The 21128-nt window shown below is 41.1% G+C and overlaps 1 protein-coding gene across 4 annotated transcripts in view; it reads left to right on the top strand.

The window, feature by feature from the left end:
• Positions 1-21128, top strand: part of pde5ab (phosphodiesterase 5A, cGMP-specific, b) — a 317570-nt gene that overhangs the window by 193459 nt on the left and 102983 nt on the right. For all 4 annotated transcript variants that reach the window (XM_078163748.1, XM_078163749.1, XM_033652071.2 and 1 more), the window contains exons 9-10: positions 16361-16469; positions 16549-16633. In XM_078163748.1, the coding sequence (XP_078019874.1) occupies positions 16361-16469; positions 16549-16633 (194 nt within the window). The remainder of the gene's footprint in view (positions 1-16360; positions 16470-16548; positions 16634-21128) is intronic.

Genomic DNA, 21128 nt, shown 5'->3' with positions numbered 1-21128 from the left:
GCTGTGTTGTGTTTGGGCTGCGATATGGCAAAACCGGGCAGCTCCAACTGGGCCCTGCAGGAAGTTAGCTTTGACCAGCTGGAACCACAGGAGGCTTTTTATAGTGCATTAACCCAAGGCTGTGGCTTCACAACGACATGGTCGCTTTCACTGAAACTTGAAGTTCAGTCAAGTCATTTGAAGTTAACAAAGTAGGGCGATTGACTCTTTCTGGATCTAGAGAGAGAGAAAGGAAATGTGCATTTTAGTGTGTTTGGGTAATTAAACTCGAGCGCAGATGCACGTGCTGTGCAGCATGTTCATCTGAAGAGTGTGTGTGTGTGTGTGTGTGTGTGTTTGAGAGAGAGAGAAAGAGGGAGAGGGTTGAGACCAGTATGGATAGAACACGTTGTAATTAGTCTGAAGCCACACACACACACACACACACATATGTCTAGAGATGTAAGAAAAAATCTTTGACTTAGGTAAAAGTACAATGAGATGTTACTAAAGTTAATGTACACAAGTTTTTTCAGCAAAATACACTGAAATGTAGTGAAAGTAAAGCGTGCTTCACAGAGAACACTCCTGTCAGAATGTTATATTGATAATACACTGTAATGTTGGATATATGGGGGTTCCAGTTCGAAGGGCTTTGACTTATTTCTTTTTTTCTTCAGAAATGTTTTTGCAAATTCCCATGAGACAGTGCATCATAGAGACATGATTTTTTCAGCAATAATTGGAAGTTGTGTTCTTCTCAAGAAATATGATACTAATTGGCCTGATGGTCAATAGTTAAGGGCCAAAGATTCCAGGTTTTTTTAAAGGATATGTCCCTCACACTGTAAGTCCAAGTGACTTGAAATCCAGAACACAAGTGCAGGTCAGTGTGCTCTACAAATAACACACAAAAAACATTAAGGTCCCACGCCATTTTGAATTTTTTGAAAAACACATTTTTGACATCTCCTCCCAAACCCTTGGTCTGATTCATACAAAATTTTCTGCAGATCACTACTGGACCAAGCTTATCAAAAGTTGTTTAAAGCTTGGTGCTCTCTCATTGCATTTTGAGGATATTTACAAATTAACTGTAAAAGGGGTCTCGCTCTGCACATAGATAGACCTAAGTCCATAACCATTGGGCCAATCATAACAAAACTTGTAGGATATGTCCATGCAAGTACCTTTAACAATACCCTGAATGTTCCATTCAAATCACCACTTGGGGGCGCTACACATGCAAAATGGGTGTGGCATAACGCAAATCAGACTATAAATCAGAAAGTGTTTATTCAATCATTACAAACCTTGCAGAGTATGTTAATTTCTAATGTCAAACCATGTGTGTAAAATTAATTTGAAATTGGTCAGTAGATGGCACCACCAGTTCCAAACAGGTGCATCGGCCTTTTGCAAAATTTGGCCATAAATCAATCAGTTTGTTCAAACGTCACCAAACTCAGTGTACTTTTTTAACTAAGCCATTGTAGCATGTCCCCACAATGTTTCTCCAAATTGAAAAATAGAAAGCAACAGTGTTTCCATAGAAGAATATGGCCTGGTAAATTTGTATATAAATGAATGAGCATCTGTCTGATTGTCAAAAAATATGTTGTTTATCTTTAATGCAGGTGTCGTAAACTGTCAAAGATCTTGATCCTACCCAGATTTCAAGTTTTAAAAGTCCATGCTGGCTTGAGCCCTGGAATCACCGCTTGCAGCTATATTGTCGTGATTTGTCTTTGGGAGCAAATGTAGGTATTTTACACAGAAATTGTTTGTCTAAGCATTGCATCATACAGTCAGTTCCATAATTATTTTGACAATGATACAGTTGTCGTCATTTTGGCTCTGTACACCACCACAATGGGTTTTAAATGAAACAATGAATACCTGCTTAAAGTGCAGACTCTCAGCTTTCATTTAAGGCTTTTTTCAAAAATGTAGTATGAACCGTGTAGGAATTACAGCCATTTCTTCACACAGTCCCCCAACTTTAAGGGCTCATAAGTATTTGGACAAACTAACATAATCATCAATTAAACAGTCAGTTTTAATACTTGGTTGCAAATCCTTTACAGTCAATGACTGCCTGAAGTGTTGGACCCATAGACATCATCAGATGCTGGGTTTCTTCCCTGGTGATGCTCTGCCAGCCCTTTACTGCAGCCGTCTGCACTTCCTGCTTGTGTTTTGGGTGTTTTGCCCTCAGTTTTGGCTTCAGCAAGAGAAACGCATGCTCAGTTGGATTCAGGTCAGATGATATGACTTGGCCGTTGCAGAACATTCCACTTCTTTGCCTTAAAAATGTCTTTGGTTGCTTTTGCAGTATGCTTCAGGTCATTGTCCAGCTGCACTGTGAAGCATCATCCAATGAGTTTTGAAGCATTTAATTGAATCTGAGCAGATAATGGTGCCCTAAACACTTCAGCTTTCATCCTGCTGCTCTTGTAAGCAAGACAAGACTTCACTAGAATAAATACAGAGGGTTTATCACAAGATGCAAACCATTGGTTAGCCTTAAAAATGGAAGGCCAGATTAGAGTTTGTCAAAAACCATCTAAAAAGCCTGTACAGTTGTGGAACAGCATACTATGGACAGATAAAACAAAGATCAACTACCAGAATGATGGGAAGACAAGAGAAGGAAGAAAGGAAGGAACTGCTCATGATCCAAAGCACACCACCTCATCAGTGAAGCATGGTGGAGGTACTGTTATGTCATGGCCATGTATGGCTGCCAGTGGAACTGGTTCTCTTGTATTTATTGATGATGTGACTGCTGACAAGAGCAGCAGGATGAAAGCTGAAGTGTTTGGGGCACCATTATCTGCTCAGATTCAACCAAATGCTTCAAAACTCATTGGACGATGCTTCGCAGTGCAGTTGGACAATGACCTAAAGCATACTGCAAAAGCAACCAAAGACATTTTTAAGGCAAAGAAGTGGAATGTTCTGCAACGGCCAAGTCATATCATCTGACCTGAATCCAACTGAGCATGCATTTCTCTTGCTGAAGCCAAAACTGAGGGCAAAACACCCAAAACACAAGCAGGAAGTGCAGACGGCTACAGTAAAGGGCTGGCAGAGCATCACCAGGGAAGAAGCCCAGCATCTGATGATGCCTATGTGTCCAACACTTCAGGCAGTCATTGACTGTAAAGGATTTGCAACCAAGTATTAAAACTGACTGTTTCATTGATGATTATGTTAGTTTGTCCAAATACTTATGAGCCCTTAAAGTTGGGGGACTGTGTGAAGAAATGGCTGTAATTCCTACACGGTTCATACTACATTTTTGAAAAAAGCCTTAAATGAAAGCTGAGAGTCTGCACTTTAAGCAGGTATTCATTGTTTCATTTAAAACCCATTGTGGTGGTGTACAGAGCCAAAATGACGACAACTGTATCATTGTCCAAATAATTATGGACCTGACTGTATTTTATAAGATCCTGATATGTTTTACTCCTCCACTAGAACTAGTAATTAAATTTGTTAGAGAAATGTAATGGAGTAGAAAGTTCAGTATTCCCTTCCAAAATGTAATCAAGTTCCTACTTGACAAGCATATAAAGAAAATACTGGCAAAGCACAAGTACTTTACTATTGTGCTTGAGTGAATGGACTTATTTACATTCAGGCACTACTTTCAGGTTTATTTTCTTCTCCCTAACACACAGCCACCAAAACATGCATTTTCTATTTGTCGTTCTTTCTATCATCCACTAACACACTCTCATATTGTCTCCCTCACTCTCTCTCTCACATACACACAAACACACACGCACACACGAACACACACCGTCTCGCCGCAGTACTACAGCCAAAATCCACTGGCTTTTGCCTTGACCTCATGTTATGTTTATATATCCATTTTCCATCATTTATCATGCAGTATTATAGCTTACACTGTGGTTGAACTTGGAGTGACTAAAGATAACAAACAGGCTTATTAAGCGCTGACAGACGTGACTGACGGTTTCAGCTTTCAGACCTGAGCCAGGGTGCAGGGTGGACTCAGGTGCAGCTTTCCAGCTGCAGTTCTCTCATTTACCAGCAGATGTTTTATTATTCAGTGCTTTTAGCCTGGAGCTTTAGGAAGCAGGTTTAGGGTTGCGTCACCTGCTAGATTAAATCCAAGCAGTCGGTGGGCAAAGCTGTGTGAAAGAATAGTCAAAATCAATCTCTGAAAACACAATGAGTCATTTTTAACCTCTTGGTTCCACAGATTGATTACAGGGAAAAGTGGCTCCACACATATTCAGCTCATGACATCTTTCTAGTTCTTGTTAAAAACACCAGTAAGGTGTTTGTTTTTTTCCCCTTTTTTTCAATCTCGGAATTAGAGTGATTTAGCCTGGAAATCCAGACTCAAATCTACAAAGATTTTGAGTCTGGCCCTCACCGATACACCCTTCCTACCCAACGGGCGGCACTAACTGAGGCATATTAAATTCCGCCGCACGCAACTGGATAGCACGATGGCCAATCAGAGCAAAAAACAAGATGACATATTCATTGCACTAAGCCCCATTTGTTTGCCCATCAGTGGGGCTAACTGATACATTATGCTTTTGCCGTATCCCATCTTCAAAATGGCAAAAACTTCCTTCCTGGAAGCGAAGGCTTCTAGGGCAGTCTTCTGCTCCTCTCTTAAGGAAAAAGATAAGTGTAGTTGGCTTAGCATTTCTTCCGAAGCTAAATGGAATGGACGCCGTGCTTCAGCTGCAGCTGCCATCTTGGCTGTTTACTTTCCGACTCCTATGGCGCAGTGCTGTCTTCATCATGTTACGCCCGCCCAGAGCCTGCCTCTGTCAGATAGACTGCTCTGATTGGTCCGATGGCGATTCACTGGGCTCTGCTTGTCGGGCCCAGATCCCAGTGCAGAGCAATTTATAATTTTCTAGGGGTGGGGCATCTGGATTTCCAGGTTAGCAGTGATTCACAATTTTTGAAAAACCTGTTTTATTGACTATTTTATACCGTTATTGACTGCTGACTCCTCCTCTTAACCAACCAATAGGGGTCACAAATTTGGCCAAATTTGTCTTGGCTAAATCAGTAAGCCTCACCATCTTTTGCAGGCCACATTTCAGCCTTCATTGTGGCTCAAAAACTGACATCCATAGAACAGTTTGGTCTTATTTTGAAGTGGAGAATCTGCAGATTCATCCCATACGTTATGATCCCATGTTATAACTAATAAAGTTGAGTACGATAGGAGATGAATAAGTCCCCCGTTTTTGTTATCTTCATCCTCGTCATCCTGGCTGTCATGGCTGCAACTCAGTTTTGTTCCATCAGCTGCACAGTGTCATATCATATCAGGGGCCGTATTCAAAAAGCTTCCTACTACAAAGAGTTGCTCCTAGAGACAAAATTCTAAGAAAACTCCTAGAATTGTGACATTTTCTTAGAATTTCCCTTTTAAGTTAAGACTAGGTCCTGGTAAATATAAAAGTTATTCACAGAGCATCTTGGCCCTTCAAAGAGCTCCTAGGGTGAAAAACTTTTAGGAGCAGGGAGGAGGATTTTTAAGAGGCTTAAGAGTTTCTTAAGCAGAGGAGAAAATGATGGAAACACAAAGTGGTCTGTTAGAAAAATGCATAATACCAAGCAATGGGGTCAACCACACCTCTGAGAACCTTCCTAAATCACTCCTAAACTAGGACTCATTTAGGAGCTCTGGGAGTATTCTCAAAATGTTTGTGAATACTGCCCCAGGAGCATTTCATAAATAATGCTGGGGTGCAAACTCATAAGGGGTGAAAAGGGTGACAAAGATGTGAACCTCAGAACTTTGGCTAAGGAGCTACTTGTGTTGTAATTGTCAGCAAAATAGTAATGTTAGTAATGTTAAACAAATATTCCCAAAGCCCTAATATAAGTAGAATTTGAAGTAGTCTGCTAGCTAACAATAGACTCTGTTGGGATTCACAGGACCACAGATGGTTTGTCATTTGGTAAAATCATCACTGATTTCAGGGCTTTTTCCTCTGCATGCTCGTTGTCTTCAAACGGGGAGAGCTGGGTGACGCCCATCTCCGCAGGAGGTCTCGCCTCACACCTCAGTGGGACACAGGTCTCTCAACTTGATTGGACAGAACTTTTGCAGTGACATGTGACTCTGTGATGTCACGGGCATCTGTGCAGGGTCTGCTCCCTCCAAGCCTTCTCTCTCTTTTTGCTCCAACCATGGAGCAGTGCTCTTCTTGCTCCGGGAGCTTCGGCAGCTCGCACCGCTCTCCGGCCCAGACCACTGGAGGGAGAGAAACTGATCACAGACTCTGTCGCAAACACAAGGTTTGCAACTAGCTTTCCAGCAACACTGAACTAAGTGAGTTAGCACCCAGCGTGTAACTCTGCAAGGACCCCGAGCGACCAGCTTCCTCGGATCAGAACCTTTGGAACAAAGGACTCAACCAAGACTGCAGCTGAAACCACACCTTCCCAGCCTTCTTCTGCCGGCTAACAAAACACCACCACCAAGTGACTCTTTCTTCCATCCATTCAAGGATCGGTAATGTAACAACTGGGCATAGCTTATCACAGCTTTACAGGCTAAGCAAGACTGTTTAACTTGTTGTATGTGATTTGATGCTATTTACTGAGTTATTGTTGTGATAGATTGCAGTTAGGTCATTGATTAGTTGGCTTCGCCACAGCTAAGTGTTTAGTTTGCTAATACTGTTCACAAACAGATTCTTGCATGCAACTAAACAATCTCTGCACTAATTCAGACCGTTTGCAACACACATCACATTGACACAGACTCATGAACAAATAGGTCAGACAAACACCTCCCCCAAAACTGAAGCAGCCTTGATTCGGCCATTTTGGTAGTTCTCTGTTGTCAGCCATTTTGTTTTGTAGGCCAAACGGCTACTTGATCACCACACCCCTCTTTGTCTTTCTCTCTCTCTCTCTCTCTCTCACACACACACACACACACACACACACACACATATACACACCAAGCTTGTATATAGTTAGTTAGAATTTGTGTGTTTTGGTTTGCTTTGCTAATTTGTGAATAAATATAATTCCTTGGAATCATACCTGCTGTCTGTTTAATGTTGCACAAGAGTGAATGAATAGTCAACCTCTGCTGCGTCAAGAACTCCGAAATCCTTCAGGCATTACCGTTAATTTTGGTTTTTGTTATTTAATTATTAATCAAACTGAGTATCATTTTTCTCTTTACGGGAATGGTGCCCCACGAGGTGATTTAATGTTAATTAAGTCACATTATTTAACATCATTATTAATTATTAATAATAATTATTAATTATTTCCGATAGCCAATTAAATCCCAACATATTTGATGCCTCCGTGTGAAGCCTAACATGTTGACCCCAACATTTATGGTGCCGCCGAGTGAGGTAAATATATGTTGACCCCAACAACTCCATGGACTCTGTAGTCAGCTTAAACAAGGTTTGACACCATGGCTAAAAAAAAGTGCGCTGTCTACTGAAACACAACATTAGTAAGAGAAAATGTAAACGTAAATAACTAATGGATAACGTGACGACAAGCAGTGGTAAATGTTTGCTTTGCAGTGACAAATCCACAGAGGTAATTACCCAACTCTCAGCTTGAAAAGCATTTTAGCATCTTTAAGCTTATTGTTTTGGTTTCAAAACTGGCAACTTAAATTTCTGCCTTCATGTTTTCCGTCTGTCCATCCGTCAGTTTGTTTGTCCATCCTCTTCTTGGCTATATCCTAGGTTAATGTGGCCATTGTCAATTTATGAAGTTCCAATATCCGTTGTGGAGAGAACTGAAAGGTCGGTTAGCTCCTATATAAAGAAGTGGTTGAGCGCTCCTAGGTGCCTAAGTAGTGTTGCATTGTATGGAAAAGGGATGCTTCAGCTGCTAGTATCTAGTTTGACAGAGGAATTTAAATGTACCAAGGTCAGGACAGAGCTCTTGTTATCTGGGAGTAAGAACGTGGTAGTTAGGAGTGTGATTCCAAATCCAACCAAGGGGGAGAAGTGGAGCCCAAGATCGGCAGTTCAGGAGGCAGCTCTTAGGCATGCAGCGATTGTAGGTAATGTTCAGTTTGGCTGGGGAGGCCTGGGGCTTGGCTCAGGCAAACTGGTATAGAATAAAGCAGGTCTCAAAGATAAAAGAAAGCTGGTTGTGGAACAGATACGTAGACAGGAGGAGATATTAAGGGGTGCAAAGGTAGTGGCCCAGGCTAAACAGGGACAGTGGTTGAATTGGGAAAGTGTAGAGAAGAGGAAGCTTAGTTGGAGGGACCTGTGGAGTATGGAGAAGAATCATATTAGATTCCTGGTAGGGGCTACATACGATGTGTTACCAACCCCCCAGAACCTAAAACTGTGGGTAAATGGGGACCCATCATACCCATTGTGTTCAGGTACTGCAACCTTAAAGCATATTTTGTCAGGCTGTAAAGTTAGCTTGTCACAAGGCCGATATACATGGCGACATAGCCAGGTGTTGAAATGTTTCGCTAAAGGCATCGAAGGGAAACGAAGACAGGTAAATTCAGAAGGTGTTAAGAATAGGAGTTTAGCAATTCAGTTTGTCCGTGAGGGAGAGAAATACGGAAGGGATAAGTTAGTAAGGAGGCAAGGGTTTGGCCGCCTAGAAGGTGCTTGTGATTGGGAAATGCAAGTAGATTTAGGGGGAAAGCTTGTTGTTCCTCAGGAAATAGTTTGTACGAAGCAGAGGCCTGACATAGTGTTGTGGTCAGTCAGTCAACAGATAGTTTATTTCATTGAGCTGACAGTTCCTTGGGAAGACTCAGTAGAAGAACCCTATGAAAGAAAAAAGCTTAGGTATGCAGACTTAGGAGCAGAAGCTGAGCAGCGAGGATGGAAAACTAGGATTTGTCCAGTGGAAGTGGGGTGTAGGGGATTCATAGCAAGATCAGCTGTCTTGCTCCTGGGGGAACTCGGAGTGCGGGGATATCTTAGTTACAAAATGATTGAACTAGCAAAGCAGTTTTGTGTTGCTATGTGTGGTATTTATTCAGTTTTGGGAAATCACCATGTCTAGAAAGCATCAGTTGCTGCAGCTGACAGAGACAGCTAACAGCAGCAGCAAAGCTAACATCAGGACATCATCTGTTAAAAGCCTCCCGTTGTCGGATACGACATGAAACTACTCCAGTTAGCTCAATCATGTTGTAACTAAGACATCTGCTGGAAAAAAATATTTTTTTCATGGACCGTATATTGAGTTATTGAGTTATTACAGAGACTGCTAACGGCTAACGGTTAGCCCAGCTAATCTACGATAACCAAGCGAGGTTGGGGATACTCGTCTTTGATTGGCGGTTCTCCATCGTCTTTGATTGGGCTACGGGGGACAACGCCTACTTAGGAGACCGGAAATGTATACCATTTCATACAATGGGGGTATATTGTAACTGGGCCATCTTGTTATAATACAGTATCTTTGCTTTGAGTCAAGTGGGCGTTTGTGCCAAATCTGAAAAAAAAAATCCTTTCAGGTGTTATTCAGATATTACTTTTATGAGCATGAGACAGACAAGGTCACCTTGACCTTTGACCTATGACCACCAAAATCTAATCAGTTTATTGTTGAATACAAGTGGACAATTGTGCCAAATGTGAAGACATTCCCTCAAGGCATTCTTGAGATAACACATTCACAAATTCAAATAAACACAAGTTTGTGCTCTAGAGAAAGGATCAGCACTCAGTGACTAACCTCCTAAGCCCTATGATAAGCTATTGTGGCAAGGCTTAACTATACAGACCAGTGAGCAGTGATAACTAACATGTCTTTGGGGTCATCAGGTGGGAACCTCCTTTCACCAGTGTTTCGTCTAGTTAGTCCCACGACACCTCCAGGAGACTAGACAGTGATCTCTGGTGTCCCAGAGACACTCCCCTAATGCCAGGTCTCACTGCTCCCTGCACCAACCCAACAACCTCCTTTACCTTACTTACACATGTCTTTCTCAGCCCAAACAGCACTGCCACCTTCAACAAACCCAGGCTCCATACATGCGAGCTCCAGGTAGAGACAGTGCTGATACTACCTTTCCTAGCACATTCACCATACTCTATTTCACATGCTACATAGCATAACTCCAATATAAGCTAAAGTTAAAGGAGATAGATAATCTCACAGGATCAGCAAACACACTCACCTTGCAGCATGGTCTCAAACAAAAGGGATTCAAATAGGCCACTCCTACACTCAAATAACCTTCCTCTTCCTGGATTTTCTCCTGAGAGGATTGATTGGTGGATCTCTCCACCTGATCTCAAGGAGTTATGTACCCTGCTTAGTAGTTCCCCCTGCTGGCCCCCAACTGACATTATTTTTTTCTCTTCCAGATCCACTGACTTGCTCTGGCTGCTTCATCTGACATTTCCTTCACTGTCTTCCTCAAACTTTGTCCCCGCACTCCGAGTTCCCCCAGGAGCAAGACAGCTGATCTTGCTATGAATCCCCTACACCCCACTTCCACTGGACAGTCCAGTATCTTTGGTGAAACTGCACTGATTTCAGCACCAGAGAGGAGCTATCTGTTGCCCTGGATCTCGCGAGAGTGTGTTGTTGAGACAGAGACAGGTCTTGAACAAAGTAAAATTTCTCCTGATTTGTCCGTCTGAAATTTGCCATTTTGGTGTCGGAATGTTCTGAAGATATGTGGCTTGTGATAAATGGGTCCAATATCTGCTTCCGTGACTATGGGGCGAAAGAATCGGCCATAATCTGTAATCACGTTCATTTCTCCCACTGAAGTCAATGTTAGTCTCCTAAAGGGGCGTGGTGGTTGCGAACCCCACGTGACACTGATACAGAAAACTGACTCGCAGTGGACCGTCTTGGTTTATCTGCTGTCTTTGTTCAAAGGAAGAACTGCTAACATTTTGGTGGTCAAAGGTCATTGTGACATTGCAATATCTGAACACCTTGAGGGGATTACTTAAAATTTAGCACAAATGTCCACCCCGACTCAAAGATGAACTGTTTAGAATGTCATAGTCATAGGTCAAGGTCACTGTGACCTTGCGTCCATCTCATTCTTGTGAACACGATATCTCAATAAGACCTCTAGGGAATTTCTTCAAATTTGGCACATACATTCAGTTGGACTTAAAAGTGAACTGATTGGAATTTGGTGGTTAAAAGTCAAAGGTCAAGGACACTGTGACATCATGAGGCATGTTTTTGGCCATAACATACAGTTCCATAGCTGATTATGACAGAACTTTACACAGATTTCTTATTGGATAAAATGATGAAGAAATTACATTTTGTATCCAAAAGGTCAAAAGTCAATTTCACTGTGGCATCACAGTGTTCTGCAAAAACACATTTGTGTCCATTATTGGTGGCACTTATCTTCAGTGTCCATCTTGAAACTGTGCTGATTGCATAGATCTTCTGAGATTAAGATGTGTGTGAAGCATCCATGTTTTCATAGACATGGATGTAAACTGTAAGTGCAACTTCACTGGTGTGTGGAGGCATACAACTGCAAGACGGTAGTGGTAGTTTTGTTTAGTCTAAGACCTCTTATTAAACTTGTCTCCAGCAGCAGCTGTTTTCAGCTGAGCCACTGCACACAACCTGCTCAGCAGCACTCAGCAGACAGACACAGTAAGAGACTAGCAGGTGAACATAATGGAGCATTTAGCAGCCAGAGAGCTAATAGAAGAGTGAATATTGAAAACTTTTGTAATTCTGTTAGAATTTCAAATAAAATTTTTTGGGTTTGAACAATCCACTGCCAGCTATTATATTCCACTCTTTTGGCTGATGCTTTTGTCCAAAGAGACTTAGAGTTAAATGCATTCACACTTTTAAAATTAGAGGTGCATCATTTATTCTGAGGAACGTGAAGTTAGCAACACCAGCGGCCATAGTCAAATGTATCCCTGGGGCCAGAGCGGGCGACATTGAATCAAATTTAAAACTGCTGGCTAAAGCTAAACGTAGATTCAGTAAGATTGTTATTCACGTCGGCGGCAATGACACCCGGTTACGCCAATCGGAGGTCACTAAAATTAATATTGCCTCGGTGTGTGAATATGCAAAAACGATGTCGGACTCCGTAGTTTTCTCTGGACCCCTCCCAAATCTGACCAGTGATGACATGTTTAGCCGCATGTCATCATTTAACCGCTGGCTGTCCAGGTGGTGTCCAGCAAACGATGTGGGTTTTGTTAATAATTGGCAAACTTTCTGGGGAAAACCTGGTCTTATTAGGAGAGACGGCATTCACCCCACTTTGGATGGAGCTGCTCTCATTTCTAGGAACCTGGCAAATTTTATTAGTAATTTAAATCCCTGACAACCCAGATTTGAGACCAGGACGGAGAGTTGCAGTCCTAAACGCCTCTCTGAGCTTCTAGTTCAGTTACCCAGCCATAGTTTTCATAGTTTTATACAAACGGTGTCTGTCCCCCGACCACCTAAATTATTTAAATCTAAAATTAAACAAAGAGGAGTTGTGCATAACAACCTCATAAAAATTAAAACCTCTTCTGTGACAGAAAGACAAAACAGGAGAATTAAATGCGGACTGTTAAATATCAGGTCTCTATCGTCTAAAGCAGTGTTAGTAAACGAATTAATATCAGATAATCATATTGATTTACTCAGTCTCACTGAAACCTGGCTGTGTCAAGATGAATATGTCAGTCTAAATGAGTCCACTCCTCCCAGTCATAATAATACCCACATTCCTCGAGGCAGCGGCCGAGGAGGGGGAGTTGCAGCCATTTTTAACTCTAGTCTGTTAATCAGCCCTAAACCTAAACTAGATTATAATTCATTTGAAAGCCTCGTTCTTAGTGTTTTACATCCGACCTGGAAAACCTCGCAGCCACTTTTATTTGTTATAGTGTACCGTGCTCCTGGCCCGTATTCTGAATTTGTATCTGAATTCTCAGAGTTTTTATCCAGTTTAGTTCTTAAATCAGATAAAGTTATTATTGTAGGCGATTTTAACATTCATGTCGACGTTGATAATGACTCCCTGGCTACCGCGTTTATCTCATTAATAGACTCCATTGGCTTCAGTCAGGGTGTACATGAACCCACTCACTGTTTTAACCATACCCTCGATCTAGTTCTGACGTATGGAATTGAAATTGATAACCTAAAAGTCTTTCCACAGAATCCCTTGCTATCAGATCATTATCTGATTACTTTTGATTTCTTTTTACTCGATTACACGCCACTTAGCAACAGTTACTATACTAGATGTTTATCAGATAGTGCTGTCACAAAATTTAAGGAAAAGATTACTTCGTCGTTAAATTCAATACCAATACCTTCAGTAACAGAGGTTTCCCGTGCCGACTTTAACCTCTCCCAAATTGATCATTTTGTTGAGAGCGCCGTAGGCTCGCTGCGAACAACGCTCGACTCTGTAGCTCCTCTTAAAAAGAAGTTAACAAAGCAAAGAAAGTTTGCTCCTTGGTATAACTCTCAAACCCGTAGGTTAAAACAAATATCGCGAAAATTTGAAAGGAATTGGCGATTAACCAAACTGGAAGAATCTCGTTTAATCTGGACAGACAGTCTCAAAACGTATAAGAGGGGCCTCCGCAATGCCAGAGCAAACTATTACTCAGCATTAATAGAAGAAAACAAGAACAACCCCAGGTTTCTTTTCAGCACTGTAGCCAGGCTGACTGAGAGTCAAAGCTCTATTGAGCCTTGTATTCCTTTAGCCCTTAGCAGTAATGATTTTATGAGCTTTTTTAATGACAAAATTCTAACTATTAGAGGCAAAATTCATGACCTCCTGCCCTCGGATGGTAGGCCTACCTATCTAACCTCAAACACAGCTGTAGAATCTAATATATATTTAGATTGCTTCTCCCCAATTTCTCTTCAAGAATTGACCGCAGTGATTTCTTCATCTAAATCATCAACGTGTCTCTTAGACCCCATCCCAACTAGGCTACTTAAGGAGGTCTTTCCTTTAGTTAACACTCATATATTAGATATGATCAATATATCCTTATTAACAGGCTATGTACCACAGTCTTTTAAGGTAGCTGTAATTAAACCTCTCCTAAAAAAGCCCACCCTGGATCCAGAGGTGTTAGCCAACTATAGACCAATATCTAATCTTCCCTTTATGTCAAAGATCCTTGAGAAAGTAGTCGCAGACCAGCTGTGTGATTTTCTCCATGATAATAATTTATTTGAGGAATTTCAGTCAGGATTTAGAGTGCATCATAGCACTGAGACAGCTCTAGTTAAAATTACAAATGACCTTCTGATTGCTTCAGACAAAGGACTCGTCTCTGTTCTTGTTTTATTAGATCTTAGTGCGGCGTTTGACACAATTGACCATCAAATTCTACTGCAGAGACTGGATCACTTAATTGGCCTAAAAGGTTCAGCACTAAGCTGGTTTAAATCTTATTTATCTGATCGTTTTCAATTTGTTGACGTTCGTAATGAATCATCCTTACGTACCAAAGTTTGTTTTGGAGTTCCGCAAGGTTCTGTGCTCGGACCAATCCTATTTACTCTATATATGCTTCCTTTAGGTAACATCATTAGAAATCACTCTATAAACTTCCATTGTTATGCGGATGATACACAGTTGTATTTATCGATGAAGCCAGAAGAAAGTAATCAATTAACTAAACTCCATAACTGCCTTAAAGACATAAAAAATTGGATGAGCACCAATTTCCTGATGTTAAATTCAGACAAAACTGAAGTTATTGTTCTTGGCCCCAAACAACTCAGAGACTCTTTATCTGATGACATAGTTTCTCTAGATGGCATTGCTCTGGCCTCTAGCACTACCGTAAGAAACCTCGGAGTAATATTTGATCAAGATTTGTCTTTTAATTCTCATTTAAAGCAAACCTCACGGACTGCATTTTTTCATCTGCGTAATATTGCGAAAATTAGGCCTATCCTGACCCGAAAAGATGCAGAAAAATTGGTCCACGCTTTTGTTACCTCAAGGCTGGATTACTGTAACTCTCTATTATCAGGTAGCTCTAGTAAGTCCTTAAAAACTCTCCAGCTAATTCAGAATGCAGCAGCACGTGTACTAACAGGAACTAAGAAACGAGATCATATTTCTCCTGTTTTAGCTTCTCTGCACTGGCTCCCTGTAAAATCCAGAATTGAATTTAAAATCCTACTGTTAACTTATAAAGCTCTAAATGGTCAAGCTCCGTCATATCTTAGAGAGCTCATAGTGCCATATTATCCCACCAGAACACTGCGCTCTGAGAACGCAGGGTTACTCGTGGTCCCTAAAGTCTCCAAAAGTAGATCAGGAGCCAGAGCCTTCAGCTATCAGGCTCCTCTCCTGTGGAATCATCTTCCTGTTACGGTCCGGGAGGCAGACACCGTCTCCACATTTAAGACTAGACTTAAGACTTTCCTCTTTGATAAAGCTTATAGTTAGGGCTGGCTCAGGCTTGCCCTGTACCAGCCCCTAGTTAGGCTGACTTAGGCCTAGTCTGCCGGAGGACCCCCTATAATACACCGGGCTCCCTCTCTCTCCCTCTCTCTCTCTCTCTCTCTCTCTCTCTCTCTCTCTCTCTCTCTCTCACTCTCATCCTATTACTGCATCTTGCTAACTCGGCCATTCTGGATGTCACTAACTCGGCTTCTTCTCCGGAGCCTTTGTGCTCCACTGTCTCTCAGAATAACTCATACCGCAGCGGTGCCTGGACAGTGTGACGTGTGTGGTTGTGCTGCTGCCGTGGTCCTGCCAGATGCCTCCTGCTGCTGCTGCCATCATTAGTCATTAGTCATACTTCTACTGTTATTATACACATATGACTATTGTCACACAAGTATACTGTCTGATACTAATACATACTTTCAACATATTGTACCACAGTAGCCAGAACTATAACTATAATATTATTACTTTCATTAATGTTGTTGTAAGCTACTGTCATTACCTGCATCTCTCTCTCTCTCTCTCTCTCTCTCTCTCTCTCTCTCTCTCTCTCTCTGTCTCATTGTGTCATATGGATTACTGTTAATTTATTATGCTGATCTGTTCTGTACGACATCTATTGCACGTCTGTCCGTCCTGGAAGAGGGATCCCTCCTCAGTTGCTCTTCCTGAGGTTTCTACCGTTTTTTTTTTCCCCGTTAAAGGGGTTTTTTTTGGGGAGTTTTTCCTTATCCGCTGTGAGGGTCTTAAGGACAGAGGGATGTCGTATGCTGTAAAGCCCTGTGAGGCAAATTGTGATTTGTGATATTGGGCTTTATAAATAAAATTGAATTGAAATTGAAATTGAATCATTCCAAACATCGTTCCTGTACAGTCCAAACTCCCGCTGTTCCTGCAGGGGAATTCCATCTCATTATGCAAGGTTCGTAATAAAGTTGTTTGTGCTGTTGTGTGTCTCCTCAGGGACTGTGATGCCAGTCAGATTAACTACATGTACGCCCAGTATGTTAAAAACACCATGCAGCCTCTCAACATTGCAGACATCACAAAGGACCAACGCTTCCCCTGGACAGTCAGTATACATTTTATGTACTTTTCTTTTTTCTTTCCTTTCCTCAGAGTGAGTAATTATACCTCTTGCCCTATGACAGAGTGAAAGCCCAGATCACACCAGCCACCAGATAAAGAGTTTGCTCTGCACTCCCATCAGGAATGGCAAGAAGGACAAAGTCATAGGTGGGATCTCTCTCTCTCTCTCTCTCTCTCCCACTCTCTCTCACACACCTAACATGGGTTTACACCACCTCTTATCTGTTCATTACAGTAGCTTGGCCACAGTAAGATCTGTTGGGAGAAAACTAGCCTGGACAGATATGGGTTTCCAAAATGCACTGATTTGAAAGATAACAGCAATATTGCCACCTTAGAATTTAAATGATCTGAGATATTAAGCTTCAAATTTTTTGCATTCCAAATAGCAAAAATTATATGTGGAACAATTTTCATGCATGAAAATGACAGACACCCTAAAGTTATTCTAACTGTAAAATATTAAAGATGCAATAAAAACAGAAGGACTGTCCTGATTGTAAACTGAAAGTTTCAAAAAAAGTGTTCAAAAATGCAGTCCAAGCTGAAAAGTCCAAGGCACTCCGGGGTAATATTAAAAATCCTTTATTAAGAACAGGGATATCAACGCGTTTCGACTCAACGAATCTTCATCAGGATATGAGCTAGTCAAATTACAAACAGGTGTTTAAACACATTAGGAATGTGTGAAAAGCTCATGTGACTGGATCATGTGACAAATCAGCCTGTGCTGAGAGCAGAAAATTTTTTTGTATAAATGACAATTGCATGACTGTGTGTGAATCACAGCAATCGTCAGAATAATGAATACAAATACAAAATTTATACACGTGTGACTGTCAGATTTGATGCAGAAATATATAAATAACAGCATCAAAGGGTCCCGTGACCAGTCGTTCAGAATACGACCAAAAGAATAGACAAGCAGGAGTAGCACAACAACAAAGCTAAATCATAAAAGGGTCGTCAAGTAGAGTGTTCATAGAAAACTATCACAAGACAGCCAGCACACTACATGTGTAAAGGGCCATTGGTACGTACAAAAAAAACACACAAAATATACTCAGTGCCAAAAGGGCTGTCTGTAAAATATTAAAATCAGTTTTGTTAATGGGGGTTTTAATGACAGGTATAGATAGAACCTTCTAATTCTTAGAACTCACTTTCTGCCAGGAATTTTAACATTATATCTCACAGAACATGAAAAGAAGCAATGATTTTCAAGGAATACAAACAGTTTACTTATAATTTGTAATTTAAAACATAAAATAAGAACTGTGACAGAGTGTCTACATTTACAAGAATGTTTAATTTAATGCTTTTTATGATATTTATTTCTTGTTGCGGGACAAATCTTTGTTTTCTTATTCAAAAAAGCATTGTAGGTTAAGTATAGGTCAGTGGTAAATATTTTGTCCAGTGTTGAGGTCAGTTTTAGGTAACATTATTCAAAGAACCATTAGTTTAAGTTTTATTTGGGTTAGACAGCAAGCAGCTTCTTAACACATCCAACCAGGATTGTACTGCACAGAAAGTTGGACAGGTAAAGTATGAGGATATTCTAGATATCCTCTGTACTAGGGATGTTGTTTTTATATCAGTGTGTCCAGTTAAAGCATTTCATTTAAATAGATGTTTTAGTTCATTCATATTTTTTATTACTACAATTGTTAAAAACATTACTTACCTGTATACTTACTTCCTGTGAAGTGAGAAAATTGTTGGACTTACCCTTTAGAAGAGAGCACGGTCACTTTTAGAGGGAGCGTTATGGAGAAATGCAGTATGCAGGCTGAAGAAAAATATGCTTTGTCAGAATCGAACTAGGACTTGGACCCAAATACACGACACAGAAGACAAAGTTTCAATAAACAATCTTTTAATTTCAAAGTGCAAAAGAAAAATCACTCTAAGAGGAAAAAACTGCAAACACTTTTAGACCTAAAAATCACTGAGGAAAAACTACAGTAACAACGAAAAGGCCTGACAAAGTATCAAAATAACAAGACTAGATTAAGGCAAAGCAAGACAAAGTATCAAAGTAACACAAAACTTGACTAAGGCAAAATGCAAGACAAAGTATCAAAGACATACAGAACCTGACTAGACAAGGAACAAGGAACAAGGAGCAAGGAGCAAGGAGCAAGGAGCAAGGAGCAGGGAGCAGGGAGCAGGGAGCATCTAAGAAACAGGACAAGACGAACTGGCACAGAACAAAGGGAAATGCAGACTAATATACACGAGGTAATGGGGAACAGGTGGAAACAATCAGGGCAGGGAAGACAATCAGACCAGCAGGAGACACACAAGGGGAAGGGCCAAGTTACCTAAAACGAGAGGGGAGTCAAATTTCAAAATAAAACAGGAAGCCACGAGACAGCATAGACACAAGACAGAAAACTAAACACAACCAGATTTCCTGGACATGACATGCTTGTACTGAACTGAGGGATTTTTGTTTAATAAAAGTTGCAAAAAGAAGATAGACATGTTTTTTTGATGGTTCATTTTGATGGTGCAACATAATTTGTGGTGTTTTGTGGGAACTGATTCAAGCAAGCTGTCAACTAGAAACAAAGGTGTGTTTTTGTGGAGAAGACTGCTTCGCTGTGGACAATGAGGGCAGACAAGCCAGCTAGTCATGTCGGCTAGCAGCAGCAACCAGCTCACAGATGCAGCAGAAAAGAAACATGGAAGGAAAATAAACAAACCACACTTGTTTTCTTCAAGTTGTGAGTAAAACAAAGACTTAATAATTATGGACAGTGAGTGGGAACAATACTGGCTGATGTTGAGAAGAAACTAACTTTAACTTTATCACTCACTGATCTCAGTGCAGTAAGTGAGGAGCTAGGACTTCAGCCCAGCAAGGAGATAAAGTCTTCATGTTGGTTACTGAGAAAACTGATTCTGGGTTACCTGGAGAGTGAAGAAGTTAGTGGTTTACAGGATACAGGGCTGTCAGTGCTTTTAGCCACAAATGATTTTATTGACAATTTAGAAAAAGATGATGATGATGCTGGGAGACATAATGTATCAGCACATGAAGGGGAGACAAGTGGGCAGCCAAAGACTGTTGTAGAGCGTTCCCTGTGAAGAGAAGATGGTACTATGCCTCAACCAGCTTTGTCACCACAGCCAAGCAGCTTAACAGACTCAGAAAGAAAGAGACTCCACGCAAACCAGAGGCCAGGTGAATCTGCATCCCATGAACAGTAAAGATGTCAGGATCATTGGCCAAATTGGTGAAGTGGGACAAAAAGACAAACTGAATTTTACCAGCCTTGAAAGACAGACTTAACATGGACTGCAAAAAGGCTATGATGAAGGTGAGATTGCACCTGAAGTTAATTTATAGAGCTACTTGGAAAGCAGAAAAAAACTATCACTGCGCTCTTTAAGTCAAGTCCTTAGGACTCACTTCATAGAGAAAGATGCCATAGAACTTTATCATTCACTGACGTGCCCTGTCCATGAGCCAAAAGAAACCCCTGTGTAGTTTCTAATATGCACCATGGACCTCAGACAGAAAGTCCTGTTGCATCTTAGAGAGCCAAGGTAGGATAAGTACAACCCTGAACTCATAGAGATGCAGCTCTTACAAACACTGTTGACAGGACTACAAGATGATGCTGTATGTGCAGATATCAATAGATATGTTGCTAGTCTCAGCCAAACGAATACAAAAAGCGAGGAAGACAAACCAGCTAAAACTAAGCAGAGAAACTCTGGTAGTGCTAAATGAACTCCAAGGAAGTGTTCTGAGTGTAAAAAATCAAATCCAGAGGGAAGATGTACATACTATTACAAGTGTGGCAGTAGTAAACATTGGGCAATAGGCTGTCAGAAAAGAAAGGATACCATTGCCAACACATGCAGAATAGAAGTTGCCACTATAAGCTTAACAATGCTGCTGTGCTAACTAGGTAGACCTCACTGACAAGAAAACAGGAAATAACAGCAAAGTAAGTAGGACGCAAGAGTCTTATGCACTGTAACCTGGGAGGGGTTCCAACCATAGTGTTATGGGATACAGGATCCCAAGTGTCTATTGTTGGTATGGACTGAAAAAAAGACACACTTACCAGATACTGACATTTGACCAGTGCAAGAGCTCCTTGATGAGGGTATGTTGGATTTTACCACTGTAAATGGGACAGGGATACCCTATGAAGGCTGGATAGGAGTGGAGATCAGCTCACTGGCAAATAAGGACAGTGAACTGCTTGTGCCCTTACTGGTGACCACAGTTCCACTTTCAAAACTAATAATAGGTTTCAGTGTCATTGAAGAGTTAGCACAGACCAAAGTGTCTACAGACAGAACAGTAGCAATCAAATTTGTTCACAGTCTTGGATCAGCTCTTGATGTCGAACACAAAAAGGCAAGAGCAGCATATTCATTACTGAAGAAGCAAAAAGGCATCTCAGAGAGTCAGATACCAAGACTGGGAAGACAGGATGTTATCATCCCAAAGCACAAAATGGTAAAGGTGGTCTGTGGCAAACTCAATAAAAGCATGAAAGAAGCAGTATGCCATATTGGAACCAAATGAGGACACACCGTGGCCTACTGGACTGGATGAAAAACAGCAGTTAGTACAGTTAGCCAGTACAGATAAAGCCACCATTTTTGTTGTGGC

This window comes from Epinephelus lanceolatus, chromosome 22 (genome assembly GCF_041903045.1).
Source record: "Epinephelus lanceolatus isolate andai-2023 chromosome 22, ASM4190304v1, whole genome shotgun sequence".
NCBI lineage: Eukaryota > Metazoa > Chordata > Actinopteri > Perciformes > Serranidae > Epinephelus > Epinephelus lanceolatus.
Note: the sequence above shows the minus strand (reverse complement) of the source record. Positions and strands in the feature narration are given on the sequence as shown.